The sequence below is a fragment of the Hordeum vulgare genome, chromosome 3H (assembly GCF_904849725.1).
Source record: "Hordeum vulgare subsp. vulgare chromosome 3H, MorexV3_pseudomolecules_assembly, whole genome shotgun sequence".
Taxonomy (NCBI): domain Eukaryota; kingdom Viridiplantae; phylum Streptophyta; class Magnoliopsida; order Poales; family Poaceae; genus Hordeum; species Hordeum vulgare.
This window is the reverse complement of record NC_058520.1, coordinates 582,115,862-582,140,006: the sequence shown is the minus strand read 5'-3', so window position 1 is coordinate 582,140,006 and position 24,145 is coordinate 582,115,862. Positions and strand designations below refer to the sequence as shown.

The 24,145-nt window shown below is 46.9% G+C and overlaps 1 protein-coding gene across 1 annotated transcript; it reads left to right on the top strand.

Moving 5' to 3' along the window:
• Positions 1–4,156: 4,156 nt before the first annotated feature.
• LOC123445342 (thiamine pyrophosphokinase 1-like) lies at positions 4,157–7,182 on the top strand. Its single transcript, XM_045122314.1, has 6 exons — positions 4,157–4,416; positions 4,582–4,678; positions 5,421–5,493; positions 6,291–6,392; positions 6,483–6,732; positions 6,848–7,182. Exons 1-6 carry the CDS (start codon positions 4,257–4,259, stop codon positions 6,967–6,969), a joined length of 804 nt encoding a protein of 267 aa, XP_044978249.1. The 5' UTR covers positions 4,157–4,256; the 3' UTR covers positions 6,970–7,182.
• Positions 7,183–24,145: the final 16,963 nt, after the last annotated feature.

Below are 24,145 nucleotides of genomic sequence, written 5' to 3'. Positions count from 1 at the left end.
AATCAAGTTCACTATATGCGACGGAGCTGCAATGCATCATCGCCTGCGCTACAATGGAGCTTCACCTGCAGCAGCAATGGAGCTTCAGCGGCGGCTTCAATGAAGCTTCACCGGTGGCCTGGAGCTGCAACATGGCCCAAGGTGCTGCTGTGGAGAGCGCTTTGCGGCGACAGGTGCAGCGATGGAGCGTCGTTGTTCCAGGGGTTGGCTGACGGGGCGCCGCAACTCCGGCGGTGTTGCCCTGAAGTTCTTGGGGAACACCGTCGGTGTTGCAATGGAGCAACACCGAACCACCGGAAGCATAGCGGACGCTTCAATGAAGCCTCCCTTGAGCTACAACGAAGCTTCACCCGACGCACCAGTGCTGCATTGGAGCTCTGCCGATGCTGCAATGGAGCTTCGCCGGACTTCATCGATGCTGCGTTGGAGCTTTACCGGACGATGGTGATGCACCATGAAAGTTGGAGTGGAGCTTTTGCCAGGACGCATAGCTGCATTGAACCGACCGTACGTCTTACTGTTGTTGTAATCCAACGATCATTAGCAGGCACATGGGACAGTTGTCTAGCCGGATGATTTCTTAAAGAAATCATCCGGCTAATTCGTAGAAGTGGCCAAAAATATATCCCTGTGAGAGTACATTTTACTTAGACCATGATATGGTCCACACGGCAACGATCACGCCCTTGTTATCAGTCGATGAGCCTCAGGCCAACTCCAACGCGCGACCATCCGGACGTCCGTTTGGTCCGGTTTCTGTCCGTTTAGGACGGGTAATGGGGTCGTGTCCGAGGCTTTTGTGGGATGCAGCGGTCGTGTGTCCAACGCAGGACCGCATTTCGACCGCATCTTGTCCGCATACACTTTTTTCAAGCACATATCTTTTTATTTTTATCATTGATTTTTTATACATGGTAGTACATCATCAAATTTTGACTAGAATAGCAAGACCAAATAAAACAAGAACCATAAGAAGATATTTAAAAATAAATCCAACTTCCATAAGTTGGATTAATGCCTTCTCGATGCATTCGTTGTTGATCTGTGGAGGCTCGATCTTGCGTGCTTCTATCTTCTTCGTGTCTAAAGAAGTTGACGTTGCTTCCTCACATCTACTTTTATCTATAGCATCTATTGTACCAACAAGTGCAATATTCTCAGGGCCGGGCCGGCTAAATCCAGGGCCCTGTGCCAAACTAAAACTTGGGGGCCTATTTGTAAAAAAACTAACGAGCAATTATAATGTACAAATATATCGCATAAAAATTATAATTTATGTAATGTAATGTCTTACAACATATAAAAAAGTCATACCTATTCAACTCGTGTTGCTTTTTATTTAAACATCCTCATTCTTTTAGTATTTTTTAAAATTAAATCTTCGATAATATCCTCATAATCAATTTTCCCATGATGATTCAAATCTGCATTATTAAAACACAAGATAAGAAAGATGAATTGAGTAAACTTGAAGATCATGTGTCAATGTTTGGTAATTAGATGAACTGTCTAACTCACCTCTGTCCGGTAATTCGGATACACTGTGATTTTTAATCAAGGATGTAAAAATCAATCTCTAACGAAGTAACGATCTCGGCCAAAATTAGTTACAAAATTAGAAATTAAAAATAAGACCCAAAGTTCATAAAAAAATACTAATCACATGCTAATGCTAAACCAGGGCCGGAGGCAGGGCAGATGGAGTTGAGCGGCACCCGGGCAACGCACAGCGGCAGGACGCAAGGCAGATGCCAGATGGCACGGTTGGCACCGCACCGCAGCAGCCCTGCACCGCAGTGACCACACAGCCGGCAACGCAGCGGCACGGCCAGTCGGCGAGGCCTGGGACTCGCTAGCGCCTAGCAGGGTCTGCAGTTGAACTTGATCATTATCTTCATTCAATCATTCAAATCTGCACAGCCACAGCGCACAAACAGTACGAGACACAAGAGGATGAGAATAGATCACGATTCACGACTCAGGAGAGGAAGCGGCGACCAGGCGTTTCGGCAGGATCGCCCGTGATAGCCTCGCGGCTCACGTCCTCCCCTTGATAGACCCACCCTCATCGCTCCACCGGTCGAGGCCCTCGTCGCTCCCTTCAATCTGCTTCGGCCCAACAGGCAAATACCAGTCCAATTTTTTTTAATACTACACGTATATAATTTTTTTGGGCCCTCCAGAATTATGGGCCCTGTGCGGACCGCACAAATGGCACCACTGTGGGCCCGGCCCTGAATATTCTTATTTCTAGCCTCTATTGTAGCTAAAAGTGCACGAACATCTACTAATTTACGTTCGACCAAAATATCAACGTATTCTTCTTTTCAATACCAAAAGTCGCATCCATTCTACACAACAACAAAATTAAGTTAGCACAAGTAGTCAATCCGAAAGCACAAACGATGCTCGTTTGGGCACATACCTCCCCATCGTTTTGGTACTTGATGAACACCCATCCGGGATGTTCCGGCGTTGTAGACATGCGATGCTGGACCTTCCTTGGACAGTCGTCGCACTTAATAAATGGCAACGGTGCGCCGACGAGCCTTTGGGCCAGCACCGACCCCGGCCTCCCGCCATTCTTGTGTCTGCCTGCGAACCGTCGACGGCGTAGATCCGAACGGCTAGAGGAGGAGTTAGTACCTGCATGCGGCATTGCGGCCTTACCGGGAGTAGGGATGGCACCCGCAGGGTATGGGTACGGGTGGAGTCTCCCCATACCCTTACCCGCCCCGTTTGATATTACCCATCTCCCTTACCCATATCTGTCAACGGATACAATTTTTTCCCATACCCGTTATCCGACAGGGTAGACGGGTACCCGTGGGTAAAATTATCCATATTTGCAAACATCAATTTAAACAACCTATAGTTATAAAATGCATTGTGTCGTATATTTTACAAAGATAGATTATAACTACAACACATACTTATAAAACAACAACACATAGGCATACACTTTCAATTCATAAATTATTGACATAGTGTAGATTGTAGAGATAATTTTGAATTTACATAGATTTTATATGGGTGCATGGTTATATGAGTATGGGTTATATGATCACATACCCGTACCCGCTCTACCCGATGGGTTTTAGTTTTTCCTATTTATATACACATGGGTAAGTTTTTGTCCCATACCCTTACCCTAATAGGGTTTTTACCCGCAGGGTACGTGGGTAATGGGTACCCATTGCCATCCCTAACCGGGAGGTCCTGGCCCAGTCTCCGGCCAGTCCATGGCATGGCGTGGCCTCCCCGCAGCCGGGCGAGCCCCAAGTCCGGTCGGATCCGCTCTAAATCCGACCGTCGGGAGTGCAAATCAGGTGGTCGTGGTTGGGTAGCTCGGGGGCGTCGAGGGAGCGGGGCTTGCGAAGGTTTGGGACGAGCGCGTGTCCGAGCTGCACAACGACAAATGGTAGCGGCGGCGACGGTGAGGGACAAGAGTGGCATGGGGTGTGGCTGGAGGGCTCGGTGAGTGGGGTGGGGGTGGGGGTAGAAAAAGGGAGGCATGTACCATCGACGGGCGGGTCAGGGGAGAACAAGCACGCGCGTCCGGTTTGCTCGCGTGCTGTCCGTTTTACCCCAAAGACAACCCAAACTTGAATCGGGGATGAGTCAAAAGCAGATAAAAACAGACAAAAATCTGTTTGCGCCGCACGCTGGACCGTCTGGTATTGTCCGTTTTACGTCAACGGACGCACCGGACACGATGGGTCGTGAGCTGGAGTTGGCCTCCGTTGGCTGGCGCCCGCATCTCAGCCTTTCCTTCCTTCCTTGACCAGAGCCAGCACGCGGCCAACGGGTTATCCTCAACCAACGACCAGTTTCGGCCTGGGAGGAGTCTCGTCTCATCGTCTGCGCTGCGTTGGACGGCTTTGAAGAGGAGGTCCGGATTGGACAAAAAACAAGCGTCACCCAGTTGCCCAACGCGGCCGTCACCAGCCTGGCCTCTGAACCGAACCAACCCCCTTCCCCTTCGCTCTCACAAACAAAGATCCCCGATTCCGCTTCTGCGGCGCCAGCGATCAACGCCGCCCCGCCGGTCGTACTCCACCGCCCGCTCGCCAACGACTTCCTTGGCCTCCACAAGAGAAGAGAGGCCACGCTACGCGCCATCCACACCATCTCTCGTTCCTTCGCGTTCGCGTTCGTTAAAAACCTTGCCTTTTGTCCACGCGACGGACTCCCTCTCCCTTCTCCCCTGTCCCGGTTCCCCCCACCGACCCCGCCCTCCCCGCCACGCCACCGCCATGCCGCCGCTCCCGACGATGGTCCACTCCTCCTCCTTCCTCCTCCCGTCCCCGCCGCCTGCTCCCCCGGCCGACGCAGACGCCGAGAACGCGGTCTCCTACGCCGTCGTCGTCCTCAACCAGCGCCTCCCGCGCTTCGCGCCCCTGCTATGGACCCGAGGTAACCAACCAACCAATCAACCAATGCGCCCCTCCCCTCCCTCTCCTCAGTCCTCCCCAACGCCGCGGCCTCTCGCCATTGCCGGCCCAGTGCCTTTGCTCTCCGTCCCGTGCTAAACTAACTGACGCCGCTCCCGTCGTCGTCTCTCTGTGCTCGTGTGCGCAGCTGACTTGCGGGTGTGCGCGGACGGCGGCGCCAACCGGGTCTTCGACGGCATGCCGGAGCTGCTCCCCGGCGAGGACCCCGACGAGGTCCGCACGAGGTGATCAATCAAAGTCTTCTCCGCCTTCCTTTTTCTCTACCCTGCCTGACAGCTGCGTGCCTGCGCCTCCCACCTGTCTCTAGTTGACTCTGCCTCGCCGCGGATCAATGCCCATCACGTGCTTGTTGGAATGCGTCGTCAGAGTCTCATTTGGTTGTATGCCGATGCCGTTGCTTGCAAGCATCAACGGTGGCATGCCAACAGGGTCCGAGGAGACTTCTCAATATGCTGTTTTTTTTTGGCATGCCGCATCTCAGCATCTGCCTTGCTTGTTTTCGGAACACACTCTACTGGTTGTTATGGCATGTGTTTAGTCAGAAACTCCAAGTTACCACTTATATGCTTGTTTTTTCCCATGTGTTCCAGCAAAAACCAGAGTTTCTTGAGGAAGTACCTCTACATCAGCTGTTCAGCTAATGAATTTTCGGCCTTCACATTTGATAGAAACACATTACAAAGTTTACTCTGCTTGGGTTATATCTATGTAATGCTCAAGAGCTGTTTATGAGGGTTTGGCAGATTAAATAAATCATATCAGGGCGATAAACTATGCACCACATTTCAAATTATTTATACTGCATCAATTGAACACATTTAGTTGCCCATGCCAGATCGTAGTGGTTGGGGAAGAGATTTATTAAAAACCTATTTATTGGTGGTTAGGAAGTAGGTTTAAGACAGATTTCTTTGCTGGTTGTTTGTATCTGACGATTTCATTAATTTTGTCCTTACCTTCCTGCAGGTACAAGCCCGATGCAATCGAAGGAGATATGGATTCTGTAAGGCCAGAAGTGAAGGAATACTATTCCAGTTTGGTAACTACTACTAATTTATAAACCCCCTTTTTGTCATACCTTGCTGAAAATGAGATGCAAAAACTGTCCATCTTGGTCCACATGAATATATATGCTTGTGATTTTTTGGACCCTTCTGTGCTGTTAGCTATACTGGGCTATGAAAAGATCAGAACTTCGTGTCTACAAGTTTAGATGGCTCTTAATGACAGCAATGTGGGAAAGAAACCTATTTTTTTCTGTGTGAAATCAAACTGCTGAAATAATAACATTAATTGATTAGATTGCCCAAATTGCCCTGGAAAACCAGGAAGGCTTTTGTTTGATTTTATTGTATTTTTAGTAGGCTTTTGTTTGTATACCAATATTTTTGGTATGCTTGTCCTGATAAATGCAAGTACTATTTCAATGTTGATTAAATTGGCATGGTCAGTTGTGCCCCTAGCCGCGAACCTCAAGTTTCTTGCTGGATATGTTTTGGAGTGGCAGCAGGGATAATGTAAATGTAAACGAAGTTTTATGTGCATTTGATTTGCCCTGTTTTCTGTTTCTGCTTTACTTCCTTTTGAGAGAGGCGACACACCGCTGGGCATCCGTATGCTGTACAATAGATGATTTAGCTGGTACTTCCTCCGTCCCAAAATAAGTGTCTTAAGCTTAGTATAATTTTGTACTAGAACTAGTACAAAGTTGAGACAGTTATTTTGGGACAGAGGGGGTATAAGATTGGCGAATGAGGACTTGGAATTGGGACTGGAACGGTTGGTTACCTAGAGCAACATGATGTATTGACGACACCCTTCTTTGATCAATTGCAGGGTACCCAAATAATCGATGATTCACATGATCAGGACACCACAGACTTGAACAAATGCATATCGTTCATCACCAAAAATCCACCTGGGCCAGACAGTTCTAATGTACACCAGATCAGTTATCAGTGTTTACTCCAGATCAGTGTTTGCATCACCAGCTTTTTACTGATGTTACTGTGTTTTGTTTAACTGCAGCTGTGTATTCTCGTTCTCGGTGCGCTTGGAGGGAGGTTCGATCACGAGATGGGGAACATCAATGTGCTGTATCGCTTCTCAAACACCAGGATCATCCTCCTGTCAGACGACTCCTCGATCTTCCTTCTCCCAAGGACGCACAATCACGAGATCCGCATCGAGCGGTCGGTCGAGGGACCTCATTGCGGACTGATCCCCGTGGGCGCACCGTCAAGCAGCAGCACCACCACCGGTCTCCGGTGGAACCTAGGTACAGGCATCTGACTTGCAACACCATTCTTGTATGTCAACATTATTATCTGATAGTTGAAGTTACCTGAAAAAACAATTTCTGAAATGATAGTATTGCTGAACTTTTACTCCAGATAACACTAGCATGAATTTTGGCGGACTGCTGAGCACATCAAACATTGTGGAGGAGGAGATTGTAACGGTCACTTCGGATTCTGATTTGATTTGGACAATATCGCTTCGGAAACACACTTAAATTGTGTATTGTACAGTAGATTATGGTTGAAATTTTGGCTCGTCGATTCTACGTGGATGGTTTCGACAATTTACTGTGATGTGTTTTGATATAGTTCATTTCATTGGACATTCGGCCGCAATGGACCGGAGAGGCAGGTGTCCATGTATTTCAGCATCTTATTTTCTTATTTGTGCATTTCATGTTGTCAAAGTGCAAAGTGCTGTTTTACTATTATTATTATCGTTTCAGCTGTGGACTAGTCCGCAATTTCGACATGAACTCGTGCGTGTGTATGTGTGCGCCCGCGTGGAGAAACGAGGAAGTGTACTCTCTCTTGGTTGTTTGTGTTTGCACATCGGATAAAAGGTAAGGACATGTACAATGGTTGATAAGATAGTCTTATTTTAAATCTTTAATGTAATTTAGAGATGACAAAAAAGGGTCTACAATGAGTCATCTCTTAGCCTTATCTTCTATAATTAGTTATTCCTAAAAACATGGTGAGACATATTGTGCTAAGATATCACCTCTTGTCTTCTCTTAAATAAGAGAAGGCGAAGCCTTTTTTTCGAGTTCTCTCTCCTCCACCCCATCATTTATTCTATGTGGCACTCCTAAAATAGCATCATTGTACGCCCTAAAGAGTGACTTATGGAAAACTTATGTCATACAATCACATTTTTTTAAGCCTTTTTTTTGCTACAGATTTACAATTTTTGTCCAATTGATTATCACAAGAATCAAACTTGTGAAAATGCACTAAATGATAGGGGAGACTGATTGCTAGTGCAGGTAGGGTTACTTTAATACAATCCTCTTTTTCTCGCAAAAAAACAAATACAATCTTTTTTTAAGGAGAAAATACAGTCCTCTTTGACTGCATATGGGAATTAAAGAGAATAACTTTTTTTAGAGCTAGACCTTTGTGGCAGGAGGAAGAGGACAACAAAAATAACTATCATCTTCTACTATTAAGGGTCAGTTCTTTTGCTAGCTTCTAAAATAAATTGGAATAAACGCCCCCTTATTCCATTTATTCTAGAAGCCCAATCAAATTTATGTTTTAAAAGCCTATTAATTAAAAATTAACTAATAGACTTCTAAAAAATATTTTTGGTTGAGCTTCTAAAATAAACTGGATAAGGGACAACTTATTCTAGAAGCCTCAAAAAGTCACCAAATGAACTGACCCTAAAAGGAGTTGGTAGCGTAGTCTCCATCGCCCCCCCCCCCTCTGGCTTTCTATTGATTTTTTGTTTATCTCAAACGATGCCGCACAAAATAAAACCAATGTGAATAGAGAAACTTGGAATAATCTAAACCAATTAGACACTTTGATAAAAACATTTTGGATATGGCTAGACTTACCCAAATCTCAATCAACTGATATAGTACAAGAAAAAAAGAGAAACCGAAAGGAAAAAAATGTACGAATCTCGATGTAAGATCAAAAGAATATAGCATCGGCTCGGACATAACAAAGTCTCAGCCGACTGAGACTTAGCAAAAATAAAACAATGTATGTTAGTTTTTTGCTGACATTGGTTTTTTTTACCAATGAACATCACAGAGGAAGGTCTCTTTATCACTAGAAAAAAAACTAAACCCTGTCATTGGATGTTAATCTCCGTATGGAGCGGTGTGGAGGCACAATGCTCCCCAAGATGGCACTAAGGCCACCATAATCTCCTCACGACCTTGCACAATGCAAGATGTCGTGATTCCACTAAGGGACCCTTGAGGTTTGTCACTGAACCAATACAAACAAGGTTGGGACAATCTCCACAACTTAATTGGAGGCTCCCAACGACACCACGAAGCTTCACCACAATGGCATATGGCTTCGAGGTGGCCTCAAATGCTCGGGGCAATCTCCACAACTTAATTGAAGACCCCGACACATGCCTGGAGCTTTACACCACAATGATTGAGCTCCGATGCATCACTAAGCTTCTAGGACGCCAAAGCATCCATGAAGAACAATTTCTAGGGGTATAAAGTACCCAAGGGTAATAAGCTTCTGAACCTTCACTTCCACGTATCACCGTGGAGAACTCAAACCGATGCAACTAATGCAGTGGCAATAACACTCAAAGTGATCAAGTCCCTCACACTCAAATTCCTCCACAACAACAAAAGCTATGGAGGAATATGAGAGGAAGGACAAGGAGCTCACAAAGAACTCCAAGATCAAGATCCAAGGGGTTCCCCTCACATAGAGGAGAAAGTGATTGGTGGAAATGCGGATCTAGATCTCCTCTCTCTTTTCCCTTAAGAACTAGAAAGAATCATTGGAGGGATTGAGAGTTAGAAAGATCTAAGAAGGTCAACAATGGGGGAAGAACACAAGCTCAACGGATAGGGACATTTGGGGAAAAAGCCCCCCTTAAATAGGAAGGGAAAAGTCCAACCGTTACCCCCTTAGCCCGAGCCAGAGCGGTACTATCGATGATAAGCGGTAGGACCGCTCAGGGAGGCAGTAGTAACAAGCGGTAGTACCGCCGCCTTGCGAGCGGTACTACCGCCCAGTACTACCGCCAAGACCGACCACACAAATTTTCGCATTTCTAAGCAGTGGTACAGGCCAGCTGTACCAAAAGAGCATTACCGCCGGCCCGGGCGGTATTATCGATGATAAGAGGTAGTACCGCTCCACGGAGCGGCACTACCCGCTTGGATCATTCAACAGAAGAGAACCAGAACTGCCATCTCTTTTGCATACGAGCTCCGAATTGAGAAAACTCAAGCTTGTTGGATTTAGGATGACAAGAGCTATCCAAACAGCTATGTGAGACCTCTATGAATAAAGAACTGACAAGAACTTCCAACATCGAAAACATCATAGAAGATGCATATGGACTTTGTTTTTGATGAACTCGAGCTTGTCATGAAGATGACCATAAGCTGTAGAACTCACAAAGAGAAACACCAAGCAAGAACCAAGATATATGATGCAAGTATGCAAATGGTTTGAGCTCTCAACGAACGATACGATCAAGCTACTCACTTGAGAGCCCCCCTTTACAGTACGGCAATCTATCCTAAAATAGAAAAACCTATCAAGGGCAAACCTATACCTTGCACCTAGTCCTGTTGAGCTAGAGATGATGATCTTGGCTTCCTCAAGCTGGACCGCATTTCTTGATTGCGTTGGTTTGATGAAGACTAGTTGATTGCTCCCCCGTACTCACTATAGGTGAGCCACTCTTCAGCACATCTTCACAAGTCCATTGCCACCATAATGGACAACAAGCTTCAAGCATGATATCTTCGTGATGATCCACTTGAACCTACACACCACAATCTTGATGACGATCACCACTTGATGTCATCCTCCATGGGTTGTATGAGATCTTCCTCTTGACGCAAGCCCATAGAAACACACCTAACCCCACATAGAACTCTCGCGAAGACCATGGGTTAGTACACAAAAGCGTAATGGACAATGCTTACCATACCATGGGATCACTTGACCCCTCTCGGTACATCTTGTATGCTTTGTGTGTTGATCAACTTGATTTACTCTTTGTCTTAGTCTTGATCAACCTTGTGTCTTTATGACCATTCTTTGGATAATACCTTGAATACCACCTTGGTCATTATATAAACTCCTTGAAACCAACAGATGGACTTCAAGAAGTGCCTATGGACAAATGTAACGACCAAGATGCGGTCCTTTCCGATCTGGGGGTCGAGGCCCCCGAATAGGAAAGAAGCGTATCTAAGCGTTTCGCAAGCAAGTAACATAGCACAAATAATAATAAAAGTAGACAATTCGGGATTCAACTGTCTTCTTATTAATAACTCAGAGTACAACAACTACAAAGGTTGAGTTCATGTGCACAATGACAAAGTGACATGGGGGTTTGAACCCCATGTTTGTGTCATGCACATCAACTACAATTACTTCTCACAAGTCACCCCACACACACAACACCATGCCCTCTCACATATGGACATGTGAAGGTGCATAGTTTTGCAAGGTGGGAAGTTCCACACACACACGTATATCATCACCACAACCCCATCACAAGCTCTTAACCCCAAGAACAACATGAGGGGGGAAACTACTATGCAAGTGACATGGAAGCATCAACTCTCCAACACTTCTAGTAGGTAACACATATCAATGATATGTGGTGAGGGGGGAACCCTTCACACACATACACATGCTTGCACAAGGCCACCACCACATCACACCTACATCATGCACTCTTATCCACTAGTACATAAATACACAAGTAAAACTCCTAAGCATGGAAGCTACTCACATCCACAAACTGCATCACCTACACAAGCTCATGAATCCACAAGTTAGCTAGTTCACCAAGCAACACATACTGTTAAGATCTTAACAAAAAGAAAACTACAACATCTGATGATCAAGCCAGCCTTCAACCATCAAGCTAAAACAGGAAATAAAGCAAAGGAAGTACAAAAATAAAATAAAAGGGTGGAGCTGGGTTTCGAACCCAAGATCCCCTGGAAATACTCTGCTTCCCTTGCCACCCTGCTGTTGCCACTGGATTCGACAAAGAAGGGGGCTTACAGAGATGTCCCTCTGTTGCCGCTAATCTACTGGAACACAGGAAAATAAACCGAGAAAAAAAAGGGGAAGCACCATCTGGGATTCGATCCCTGCATCTCTCGGGATCATACACAGGCACACACCGCTGCGCTACGATACGGAAACTTGACAGAGTAGGGTTGTATCGCGAGGTATACTGTCTCAGCTGCGTGCCTGCTCTGCACAGAGGTGCGCCGGCAACAGGGAGGCCGCCGGTGCACTACTCAGCTACTACTGTGGCGAAGATCTGTTGCTACTGCGCTGCGACGTAGGATCGACTGCTGCTGCTACCACGCGGGGAAGACCAAGACGCTACACACCAGCCTGATGAGAGCCCATAACTACTGCATGGCACTATCCGAGCACCCAATCGACACACTGGCACACACATACGCATGCACCACGGCTGCTGCTGATGCGGCTACTGCCCTGCAACGGATCCACTCGCGGGAAAGGGGAGGAACGGGACCGGCTCACCTCGGGGAAGAAAGAGGAGCCGCTCGGGGATGACGTCGGTGAAGACGACGACCCGAAGAAGCTGTAGACGCGGGTGCAGAGCCGACGCAGGGGGAGGAAGAACGCCGGGAACTCGCCGTTGACGTGGTGCTGGCCGTCGGCGTGGGCGTTCCGAGGCCTCCCCGAGGACGGGAATGGAGCGCGGGCTCCTACTCCGTGCTCCTGGACATGGCCGCCGACGCTGCTCGACGTAGACGGCGGGGTAGACGCGGCGGCCGGACTCTCTCTCTCTCTGCTCCTACTCTACAGAGAGCTTACCAGGGAGAGGGAAGAGAAAAGGAGGGAGGTGGCGGCGGCGCTGGAGGAAGGAGGGGGAACCCTAGGGAAGGAGGAAGGTTCCCTCCACCTTATATCACCTTGGGGGAGGCGCTAAGGCCACAGGATCGAAGGGGAGGCGATCGGGAGGTGGAGCTGCGGTCGTACAGAGATGACGTCGAGAGGAGTAAGAGAGACGCGGGTGGGCTGCGCTGCGCGAGGGGGAGAGGAGACACTGGGCCTCTCTGAGTGGGAGGAAGCCCACCAGAGAAGAAAATAGAGAAACAGCCCTGGAGATTTATTTCTAATTAGATGAATTACAGAGAAAGGAAAAAAACCCACATGACTACTACTGATTATAAAATCAAAACAAAAATGCCCCTGGGCCTAAAAATACCTAAGCCTTTTAAATAAAATGCAAAAGGAATTTTATGGGGCATTTAAATAAATACAAAACAGCAATTAATTATATTGTTTTGTGATTTATATTCACCCTCAAGACCAAAATAAAACTCCACATCATCACATCATCATCTCCACAATAACCTCTAAGCACTAGACATTTTAAAACAGCTTTTGTGAAGATGGAATTTTTGAACATGAGATAATAGGAGAGGAAAAGGGTTTTGAAATTGCAATGAGCTTTGAAAATCCCAAGCAACCACTCCTACACTCCACACACCATCATCACATGACATCAACACATGAAATTACAAGGCCCACTCCAAGACATGGCAAGGTATAGAAGCAAGCACACAAGGCATGGTAAGAAAGGTATGACATGGATGCATGCATGCAAAAGAAGAACACAAGGTGACACATGAAATCATACATGCATAGATAACTCTCATGACAAAGTCAAGGTGGTCCCACAAGAAGTAGGTCCAAATAGGGTAGGTTTACATCTGGGGCACTACAAACTCTCCCACACCACAAAGAAGATCTTGCCCTCGAGATCTAGGACTGAAAGAAATCGGGGAATTCGGAACGGAGGTGATCCTCGCGTTCCCACGTAGCCTCTTTATCGGAATGGTGTGACCACTGTACTTTGAGAAACTTGACAGTCTTGTTACGGGTCTTGCGCTCAGTCGCTTCGAGAACGGCAACTGGATGCTCACGATAAGAGAGGTCAGGCTGAAGGTCGATACCTTGAAGATGCACAGTGCGCTCGGGGTTCTTGAAACACCTCCGAAGCTGAGAAATATGGAACACATCATGGACATTTGCAAAGGTTGACGGAAGCTCGAGCTGGTATGCAAGGTCGCCCCTCTTGCCAACCACTCTGAACGGACCAACGAAACGAGGCGCAAGCTTGCCTTTGATGCCAAAGCGCTGCATACCCTTCATAGGCGACACCTTGAGATAGACAAAATCATCAAGCTCATATGACATGTCACGGTGCTTGCTATCGTAATAGCTCTTCTGCCGGGACTGCGCTGCTCTGAGGTTGTCGCGAATGATCCGACACATCTCCTCAGCTTCTTCTATCATATCATTGCCAAGGATCTGACGCTCGCCTGTCTGGGACCAGTTGAGCGGAGTACGGCACTTCCTGCCATAGAGAATTTCAAACGGAGCCTTGCCAGAACTAGCTTGATAACTGTTGTTATATGAGAACTCCGCGAAAGGCAGACAATCCTCCCACTTCATGCCAAAAGAGATAACACAGGCTCTCAGCATATCCTCAAGAACTTGATTCACTCTCTCCACTTGACCACTAGTCTGAGGATGGAACGCTGTGCTGAAGCGGATCTTCGTGCCCATAGCAGACTGAAAGGAGTCCCAGAACTTGGAAGTGAAGATACTTCCGCGATCTGACGAGATCATCATAGGAACGCCGTGCAAAGAGACAATCCTGAAGGTGTACAACTCTGTCAGCTGAGCTGCTGAAATGGACTCCTTGACTGGAAGGAAATGCGCTACTTTACTCAATTTGTCGATGACGACGAAGATAGCATCATTGACCTTCTTGGACTTTGGAAACCCGGTGACGAAATCCATCTCAATGTGATCGAACTTCCACTCGGGAATCGGCAAAGGCTGCAGGAGGCCCGCTGGTCTTCGATGTTCTGCTTTCACCCTTCGACATACATCACACTCGTTTACGAATTGTGCAATTTCACGTTTCATACGAGTCCACCAGAAAGTCTGCTTCAAGTCATGGTACATTTTGGAACTTCCAGGATGAATAGAGAGCAGAGAGTTATGAGCTTCTTCCATGATCACCTTCCTGAGATCACCTTTCGGGACGACAAGGCGGTCCTCGAAAAACAAAGTGTCCCTGGCATAAACAGTGAAACACTTATACTTTGGAAGACTCTTTCCCACACCAATCTTGACCTTCTTCGCCATAGCGTCAAGTAGCTGAGCTGCTCTGACCTGATCTTCCAAGGTAGGAGAGATCTGAAGGTTCGCAAGAAAACCCTGAGGAACCAGCTGAAGATTGAGCTTCCTGAAAGACTCAGAAAGACCCGGCTGGAGAGGTTGCAGAATCAGACTGTTGCAATATGCCTTCCTGCTCAATGCATCTGCCACAACATTTGCCTTGCCTGGCGTGTACTCAACACTCGAATTAAAATCCTAGAGCATTTCCACCCAACGTGTTTGCCGAAGATTCAAGTTAGGCTGAGTGAAGATATACTTGAGGCTCTTGTGATCGGTGAAAACTTCAACCTTACGTTCCAACAAGAGATGTCTCCAAGTCATCAAGGTGTGCACAACAGCTGCTAGCTCGAGATCGTGCACATGATAGTTCTTCTCCGCAGGCTTCAGCTACCTAGAGGTATAAGCAACCACCTTCCTATCTTGCATCAAGACTGCACCGAAACCCTGGAGAGAAGCATCGCAAAAGACCTGGTACGACTTGGAATCATCCAGAGGGGCCAATACCGGAGTGGAGATAAGCTTCTCTTTGAGTGTATCGAAAGCCAGTTGACACTCTGGAGACCAAACATACTTGACACCCTTCTGAAGAAGACTAGAGAGCGGCTTGGCGATTTTGGAGAAGTTCTCAACGAATCTTCTGCAATATCCGGCAAGACCGAGAAAGCTTCGAAGCTGCTTCACATTCTGCGGAGGTTCCCATTCAACAATGGCTTGAACCTTGGACGGGTCAACCTTAATGCCCTCGGCAGAGATAATATGCCCAAGATAAACCACTTCTTTCAGCCAGAACTCGCACTTGGAAAACTTGGCATACAGCTTGTATTCTCTCAGTTTATCAAGCACCAACCTGAGATGTTTCTCATGTTCTTCCTCATCCTCAGAAAAGACCAGAATGTCGTCGAGATAGAGCAAGACAAATTCATTCTTAAATGGTGAGAAAATATAGTTCATCAAACGGCAAAAAGTCGGAGGAGCATTAGCCAGACCAAAAGACATGACCGTATACTCATACGAGCCAAAACTAGTCCTGAATGTTGTCTTCGGAATGTCTTCCTCGCGAATGCGAATCTGATGATAGCCCATTCTGAGATCAAGCTTGGAGAATACTTTAGCACCTTTCAGCTGTTCGAACAACTCATTTATGTTCGGAAGTGGATATTTGTTCTTGATTGTCTTCTTGTTCAATGGGCGGTAATCGACACACAGCCGGTCCGAACAATCCTTCTTCTTGACAAACAGAACACCACATCCCCACGGAGACGAGCTTGGTCTGATCAAACCCAAACGCTCCTGCTCATCGAGTTGCCTCTTGAGTTCCTTCAACTCTTCTGGACCCAGCTTGTACGGCCGTTTGCACACTGGCTCTGTGCCTGGCTCAAGCTCAATGACAAACTCAACTTCACGGTGCGGAGGCATGCCTGGAAGCTCTTTAGGAAACACATCTTGATATTCACAGACCACTGGAACTTGCTCAATAGGATTGATCTCACCCTTTTCATTCAAGGAGAACAAACGGATTGTGTCATCGCGCACCGCGAATATAATCACATCCTCCGAAGAGTGGGTAAGTTTGACTTCTTTAGCTTCACAATCAATTGATGCCTTGTTCATGGCCAACCAGTCCATACCAAGGATCAAATCAATGTCGGACTTGCCCAAGACATACGGAGAGGCCAGAAAAGAATAACTGCCCATCTTGATAGAAACATCCAGAGCAACCCAACGAGAACTCATAAGCATACCCGGAGAAACAATGTCCAAAGACCTAGACAACTCTTGAAGATGGAAATCATGCTTTGCCGCAAACGGATATGACAAGAAAGAATGCGATGCACCAGAATCGAATAACACTTTAGCAGGAAAATCATTGACGAGGAGGTTACCCATGATCACATCTGATGAATTTTCTGCCTCAGCTGCATTCACCATGTTGACTCGAGCTGATCTGGGGTTGAAGTTGACAAGAGCGTTGCTTGGAGGTTTGCCTGGAGGAGGAGGCGGCAGACGGAGCTGAGAAGTGCATTTGTTGGCATAGTGACCCTTCTGCCCACATTTCTGACAAATGACATCTGCTGGCTGCCGGAACTGAATCTGAGGAGGCCCTTGCTTCTGGTGCTGGTATCTTTGCTGGAAGCCAGGGTTGGGTGGGTGGGAAGAACCACGTCCACCTGAGTGCTTCGGCTGCTGCGAGTGCCGAGGAGGAGGAGGAGAAACCCAAAACCTCTGTTGCTTCTGAACCACCTGAGTCGAGGAAGAGCTGGAATCTCTGAAACGCTTCTTGGAGTTCTCCACCCTGAGCCAGGCTGCCTCTGCTCTGAGAGCTAAGTTGTAGAACTTGTCAAACTCCTCAGGATCGTGCAAAGCAAGCGCTAACTGCAAATCCTCCTTTAAGCCACTCCTGAACTGATAGATCTTGCTCTTCTGATCCGGGACATCCTGCAGCGCGTAACGGGCCAGCTCGTGGAACTCGACATTGTACTTGTACACAGAATTGCTGCCCTGCTTCAAACGCCTGAACTTCTCACGCATCTCCTCAACAAAACTGGAAGGGATGTAGTGGGACCTGAAGTCACGACAAAACTCGTCCCAAGACATCACCCTGCCACCTCAGGAGTCCTTAAGCTGCTGCCACCAAATAGAAGCCTGCCCCTTCAACTGAAACGTTGCAAACTTGACATAGTCCTCCGGACGCACATTGCTACACTCGAAATGCTTGTTCATATTACGGATCCAATCTTCCGCATCAAATGGCTGGTCGCAAGAAGTGAACGTCTTAGGCTGGTTTGACAGGAACTGACTCAGACTGGCGAAGTGATTGGCACCCTGGTGGAAATTGCCCTGCTGATGATTGGCTCTCTCCTGGATCAACTGCAACAACATCTGAGTGTTTGCATTAGTAGCTGCCATCATCGCCTGCCAGGCCTCTGCAGGAGGAGGAGGACGCGGCGGCGATGGAGGAGGTGGTGGAGGCGGCATATCCTCACGCCCTGGGGTTTGACGAGTCGGTGGAGCCATCCTGAAGACGGACAACATATTAGTCCACAGAATAATTGAAGATATTGCTGAATCAAAAGATAGGATATCTGAATAGAATTTAGCATTGCACTCGAACAACATAGCAAGAGTGCATCCTCAAAGTTACAGACGACAAACTTCCGATAAGGACCACTACAAACAAGTGTGAGCTAGAACTGCTCGGAACAAACATATGATCGAGATTTCCCCAAACCTCAATCAAGCGTCTGTAGGAAGATAGTCCTATAAGATACTACTAGATATCCCATCTATGAATTCCCGAAATAACTGGTCATGCAATCAGGTACACGGATACAAGGAGTATTTCACACAACTCCTAAACTAACCCGTCACCTGTATCACATCCTTCAACACACAACCAGCATCTCGGACCTTCATCTACAACGGATCCTCGTGATCACAACGATACAAAGTGTGGTAATACCCCCGAACAATCTACACCAGTACTGGGGACATCGGGGTTATCTCACCACTACCCGTATTGAAGCAATAACGAACACCCTCCGTCCTTAGATACTAAGAAATCTGAATGATGGCGATGTGCGCGATAATCCCTGGAGCTCAACTCCCTTGATACTTAGAGCAGATAGGAGGCACCAGGACATGATTCCGTCACATCGAAATCATATAGATTTCACAAATACCCGTGTGATCCTAAAAAAAATTTGAGCGAGAAAAGGGGTAGAGTTAGAGATTTCCTAAGACGGGAACCTCACCAAAGCATAGAAGAGGAGAAAAAGAATCCTACTCTCCGATATAACTAAGACTCAAAACATTTTCTAGACTCGACTCAGCCAAATACGATCACACAAAGGCTCCTATGGTCGTAAGGCTCTGATTACCAACTTGTAACAACCAAGATGCGGTCCTTTCCGATCTGGGGGTCGAGGCCCCCGAATAGGAAAGAAGCGCATCTAAGCGTTTCGCAAGCAAGTAACATAGCACAAATAATAATAAAAGTAGACAATTCGGGATTCAACTGTCTTCTTATTAATAACTCAGAGTACAAAAACTACAAAGGTTGAGTTCATGTGCACAATGACAAAGTGACATGGGGGTTTGAACCCCATGTTTGTGTCATGCACATCAACTACAATTACTTCTCACAAGTCACCCCACACACACAACACCATGCCCTCTCACATATGGACATGTGAAGGTGCATAGTTTTGCAAGGTGGGAAGTTCCACACACACACGTATATCATCACCACAACCCCATCACAAGCTCTTAAACCCAAGAACAACATGAGGGGGGGAAACTACTATGCAAGTGACATGGAAGCATCAACTCTCCAACACTTCTAGTAGGTAACACATATAAATGATATGTGGTGAGGGGGGAACCCTTCACACACATACACATGCTTGCACAAGGCCACCACCACATCACACCTACATCAAGCACTCTTATCCACTAGTACATAAATACACAAGTAAAACTCCTAAGCATGGAAGCTACTCACATCCACAAACTGCATCACCTACACAAGCTCATGAATCCACAAGTTAGCTAGTTCACCAAGCAACACATACTGTTAAGATCTTAACAAAAATAAAACTACAACATCTGATGATCAAGCCAGCCTTCAACCATCAAGCTAAAACAGGAAATAAAGCAAAGGAAGTACAAAAATAAAATAAAAGGGTGGAGCTGGGTTTCGAACCCAAGATCCCCTGAAAATATTCTGCTTCCCTTGCCACCCTGCTGTTGCCACTGGATTCGACAAAGAAGGTGGTTTACAGATATGTCCCTCTGTTGCCGCTAATCTACTAGAACACAGGAAAAATAAACCGAGAAGAAAAAAAAGAAAGGGGAAGCACCATCTGGGATTCGATCCCTGCATCTCTCGGGATCATACAGAGGCACACACCGCTGCGCTACGATACGGAAGCTTGACAGAGTAGGGTTGTATCGCGAGGTATACTGTCTCAGCTGCGTGCCTGCTCTGCACAGAGGTGCGCCGGCAACAGGGAGGCCGCCGGTGCACTACTCAGCTACTACTACGGCGAAGATCTGTTGCTACTGCGCTGCGACGTAGGATCGACTGCTGCCACTGTTGGGGAACGTCGCATGGGAAACAAAAAATTTCCTACGCGCACGAAGACCTATCATGGTGATGTCCATCTACGAGAGGGGATGAGTGATCTACGTACCCTTGTAGATCGTACAGCAGAAGCGTTAGTGAACGCGGTTGATGTAGTGGAACATCCTCACGTCCCTCGATCCGCCCCGCGAACAATCCCACGATCAGTCCCACGATCTAGTACCGAACGGACGGCACCTCCGCGTTCAGCACACGTACAACTCGACGATGATCTCGGCCTTCTTGATCCAGCAAGAGAGACGGAGAGGTAGAAGAGTTCTCCGGCAGCGTGACGGCGCTCCGGAGGTTGGTGATGACCTTGTCTCAGCAGGGCTCCGCCCGAGCTCCGCAAAAACGCGATCTAGAGGAAAAACCGTGGAGGTATGTGGTCGGGCTGCCGTGGGAAAGTCGTCTCAAATCAGCCCTAAAACCTCCGTATATATAGGTGGGAGGGAGGGGACCTTGCCTTTTTTTTTCTTTTCTCTTGATTTTCTCTTCTTGGCGCATAGAGCCCTTTTGGGCTGTCCCACCAGCCCACTAAGGGCTGGTGTGCCACCCTCAAGGCCTATGGGCTTCCCCGGGGTGGGTTGCCCCCCCCGGTGAACTTCCGGAACCCATTCGTCATTCCCGGTACATTCCCGGTAACTCCGAAAACCTTCCGGTAATCAAATGAGGTCATCCTATATATCAATCTTCGTTTCCGGACCATTTCGGAAACCCTCGTGACGTCCGTGATCTCATCCGGGACTCCGAACAACATTCAGTAACCAACCATATAACTCTAATACGCATAAAAAACGTCGAACCGTAAGTGTGCAGACCCTGCGGGTTCGAGAACTATGTAGACATGACCCGAGAGACTCCTCGGTCAATATCCAACAGCGGGACCTGGATGCCCATATTGGATCTTACATACTCTACGAAGATCTTATCGTTTGAACCTCAGTGCCAAGGATTCATATAATCCCGTATGTCATTCCCTTTGTCCTTCGGCATGTTACTTGCCCGAGATTCGATCGTCAGTATCCGCATACCTATTTCAATCTCGTTTATCGGCAAGTCTCTTTACTCGTTTCGTAATACAAGATCCCGCAACTTACACTAAGTTACATTGCTTGCAAGGCTTGTGTGTGATGTTGTATTACCGAGTGGGCCCCGAGATACCTCTCCGTCACACGGAGTGACAAGTCCTAGTCTTGATCCATACTAACTCAATTAACACCTTCGGAGATACCTGTAGAGCATCTTTATAGTCACCCAGTTACGTTGCGACGTTTGATACACACAAAGCATTCCTCCGGTGTCAGTGAGTTATATGATCTCATGGTCATAGGAATAAATACTTGACACGCAGAAAACAGTAGCAACAAAATGACACGATCAACGTGCTACGTCTATTAGTTTGGGTCTAGTCCATCACGTGATTCTCCTAATGACGTGATCCAGTTATCAAGCAACAACATCTTGTTCATAATCAGAAGACACTGACTATCTTTGATCAACTGGCTAGCCAACTAGAGGCTTGCTAGGGACGGTGTTTTGTCTATGTATCCACACATGTAAATGAGTCTTCATTCAATACAATTATAGCATGGATAATAAACGATTATCTTGATACAGGAATTATAATAATAACTATATTTATTATTGCCTCTAGGGCATAATTCCAACAGCTGCTACCACGCGGGGAAGACCAAGACGCTACACACCAGCCTGATGAGCGCCCATAACTACTGCATGGCACTATCCGAGCACCCAATCGACACACTGGCACACACATACGCATGCACCACGGCTGCTGCTGCTGCGGCTACTGCCCTGCAACGGATCCACTCGCGGGAAAGGGGAGGAAGGGGACCGGCTCACCTCAGGGAAGAAGGAGGAGCCGCTCGGGGATGACGTCGGTGAAGACAACGACCCGAAGAAGCTGTAGACGCGGGTGCAGAGCCGACGCAGGGGGAGGAAGAACACCGGGAACTCGCCGTTGACGTGGTGCTGGCCGTCGGCGTGGGCGTTCCGAGGCCTCCCCGAGGACGGGAATGGAGCGCGGGCTCCTACTCCGTGCTCCTGGACATGGCCGCCGGCGCTGCTCGACGTAGACGGCGGGGTAGACGCGGCGGCCGGACTCTCTCTCTCTGCTCCTACTCTACAGAGAGCTTACCAGGGAGAGGGAAGAGAAAAGGAGGGAGGTTGCGGCGGCGCTGGAGGAAGGAGGGGGAACCCTAGGGAAGGAGGAAGGTTCCCTCCACCTTATATCACCTTGGGGGGAGGCGCTAAGGCCACAGGATCGAAGGGGAGGCGATCGGGAGGTGGAGCTGCGGTCGTACAGAGATGACGTCGAGAGGAGGAAGAGAGACGCGGGTGGGCTGCGCTGCGCGAGGGGGAGAGGAGACAATGGGCCTCTCTGAGTGGGAGGAAGCCCACCAGAGAAGAAAATAGAGAAACAACCCTGGAGATTTATTTCTAATTAGATGAATTACAGAGAAAGGAAAAAAAAACCACATGACTACTATTGATTATAAAATCAAAACAAAAATGCCCCTCGGCCTAAAAATACCTAAGCCTTTTAAATAAAATGCAAAAGGAATTTTATGGGGCATTTAAATAAATACAAAACAACAATTAATTATACTGTTTTGTGATTTATATTCACCCTCAAGACCAAAATAAAACTCCACATCATCACATCATCATCTCCACAATAACCTCTAAACACCAGACATTTTAAAACAGCTTTTGTGAAGATGGAATTTTTGAACATGAGATAATAGGAGAGGAAAAGGGTTTTGAAATTGCAATGAGCTTTGAAAATCCCAAGCAACCACTCCTACACTCCACACACCATCATCACATGACATCAACACATGAAATTACAAGGCCCACTCCAAGACATGGCAAGGTATAGAAGCAAGCACACAAGGCATGGTAAGAAAGGTATGACATGGATGCATGCATGCAAAAGAAGAACACAAGGTGACACATGAAATCATACATGCATAGATAACTCTCATGACAAAGTCAAGGTGGTCCCACAAGAAGTAGGTCCAAATAGGGTAGGTTTACATCTGGGGCACTACAACAAATCCTTCGAATATCACTTAAGGCAACCATTAGTCCATAGGGATTGCCATCAAGTACCAAAACCACATATGGAGAAATTATGCTCCAACACGCATGTTACCATTGGCTCATTATCCTGACATCGATTTGAAGCAAATCGAATGGATAACATTGCAGAATTCTCCTTGAGTGCCTTCTCTATGGCCCTCAGATTGACGTTTAGCAATGTATCATAATGTCTAGACTCAAAATGGTTTGGTAGAATCCTTTATCCAAAGAGTTAAGCTCATTGCATTAGCTTTACTTTGGAATTGCAACTTACCAACTTTAGGTTGGAGTCATGTAGTTTTACATGCTCATGACAGAAGTGCATAATATTATTCCCCTCTATCTTTGGTACGTGGAAATTTATCGAGTATTTCCCATCTGCGGTAATTCGGTTGTATAGCGATATCACCACCCGGCATACATCATTGGCCCCTCAACATATAGTTGGGATCTATGTGAGGAATAACTGTATTTCCGTCAATACCTCCAGCCCTCGCATGGGGAGTTATTCAAGCCCAGTATGGTGATTCATGAGGAATATTTCTAGGCATTAGGGGGAGATTTCAAGTACCATAAAGAATGCCAGAAAATTAGTGGAATGTTCAACACATTTCTGCCTCAAATCCATGTACTCAAAGAGCTGAACCATGCGTTTAGTAGATTTGCAACACGTTGCAAATAACCTGCCAGATTCATTTACTGAATATAAAGGTGTCACACAATCCTACAATCCTACAAAAGTACGCCTGAAAGACTCGAGGTACCAACAAAATCCACTCCACTCCTCGTTCAAAGCAACAGGGGGATATATGTGGCAAAAGTACATTAGGATTGAGCTTCTCGCAAGCAAGGATATCAAGGCCAATGAATCAGTAAATGCAAGTCAACTTCACATTGACAGACACCTAATGTGTACCATACTTAGTGGATGGGAAACCTCCACAAACCCAGGTCATAGTCCACACAATGTCCGGGACATCGGAATACCCGACTCAATCGCATTGAGAAATCACGAGTAGTCACCATGGGTAACGATATTTCCATCAAGTATATATTGACATATAGATTCTAGAGAAACATATCATCGGAAGTCTACAATTGTCCACATACACTTATCAACTAGATTGCAAAACCTTCCAGATAGATCCAAAAACCATGGCCATGGCATAGTGTGAACAACACTCAGACTGAACTCAAGCAAATGTTATAATCTAGGTAGAAATGATCTTGCTCAATAATGG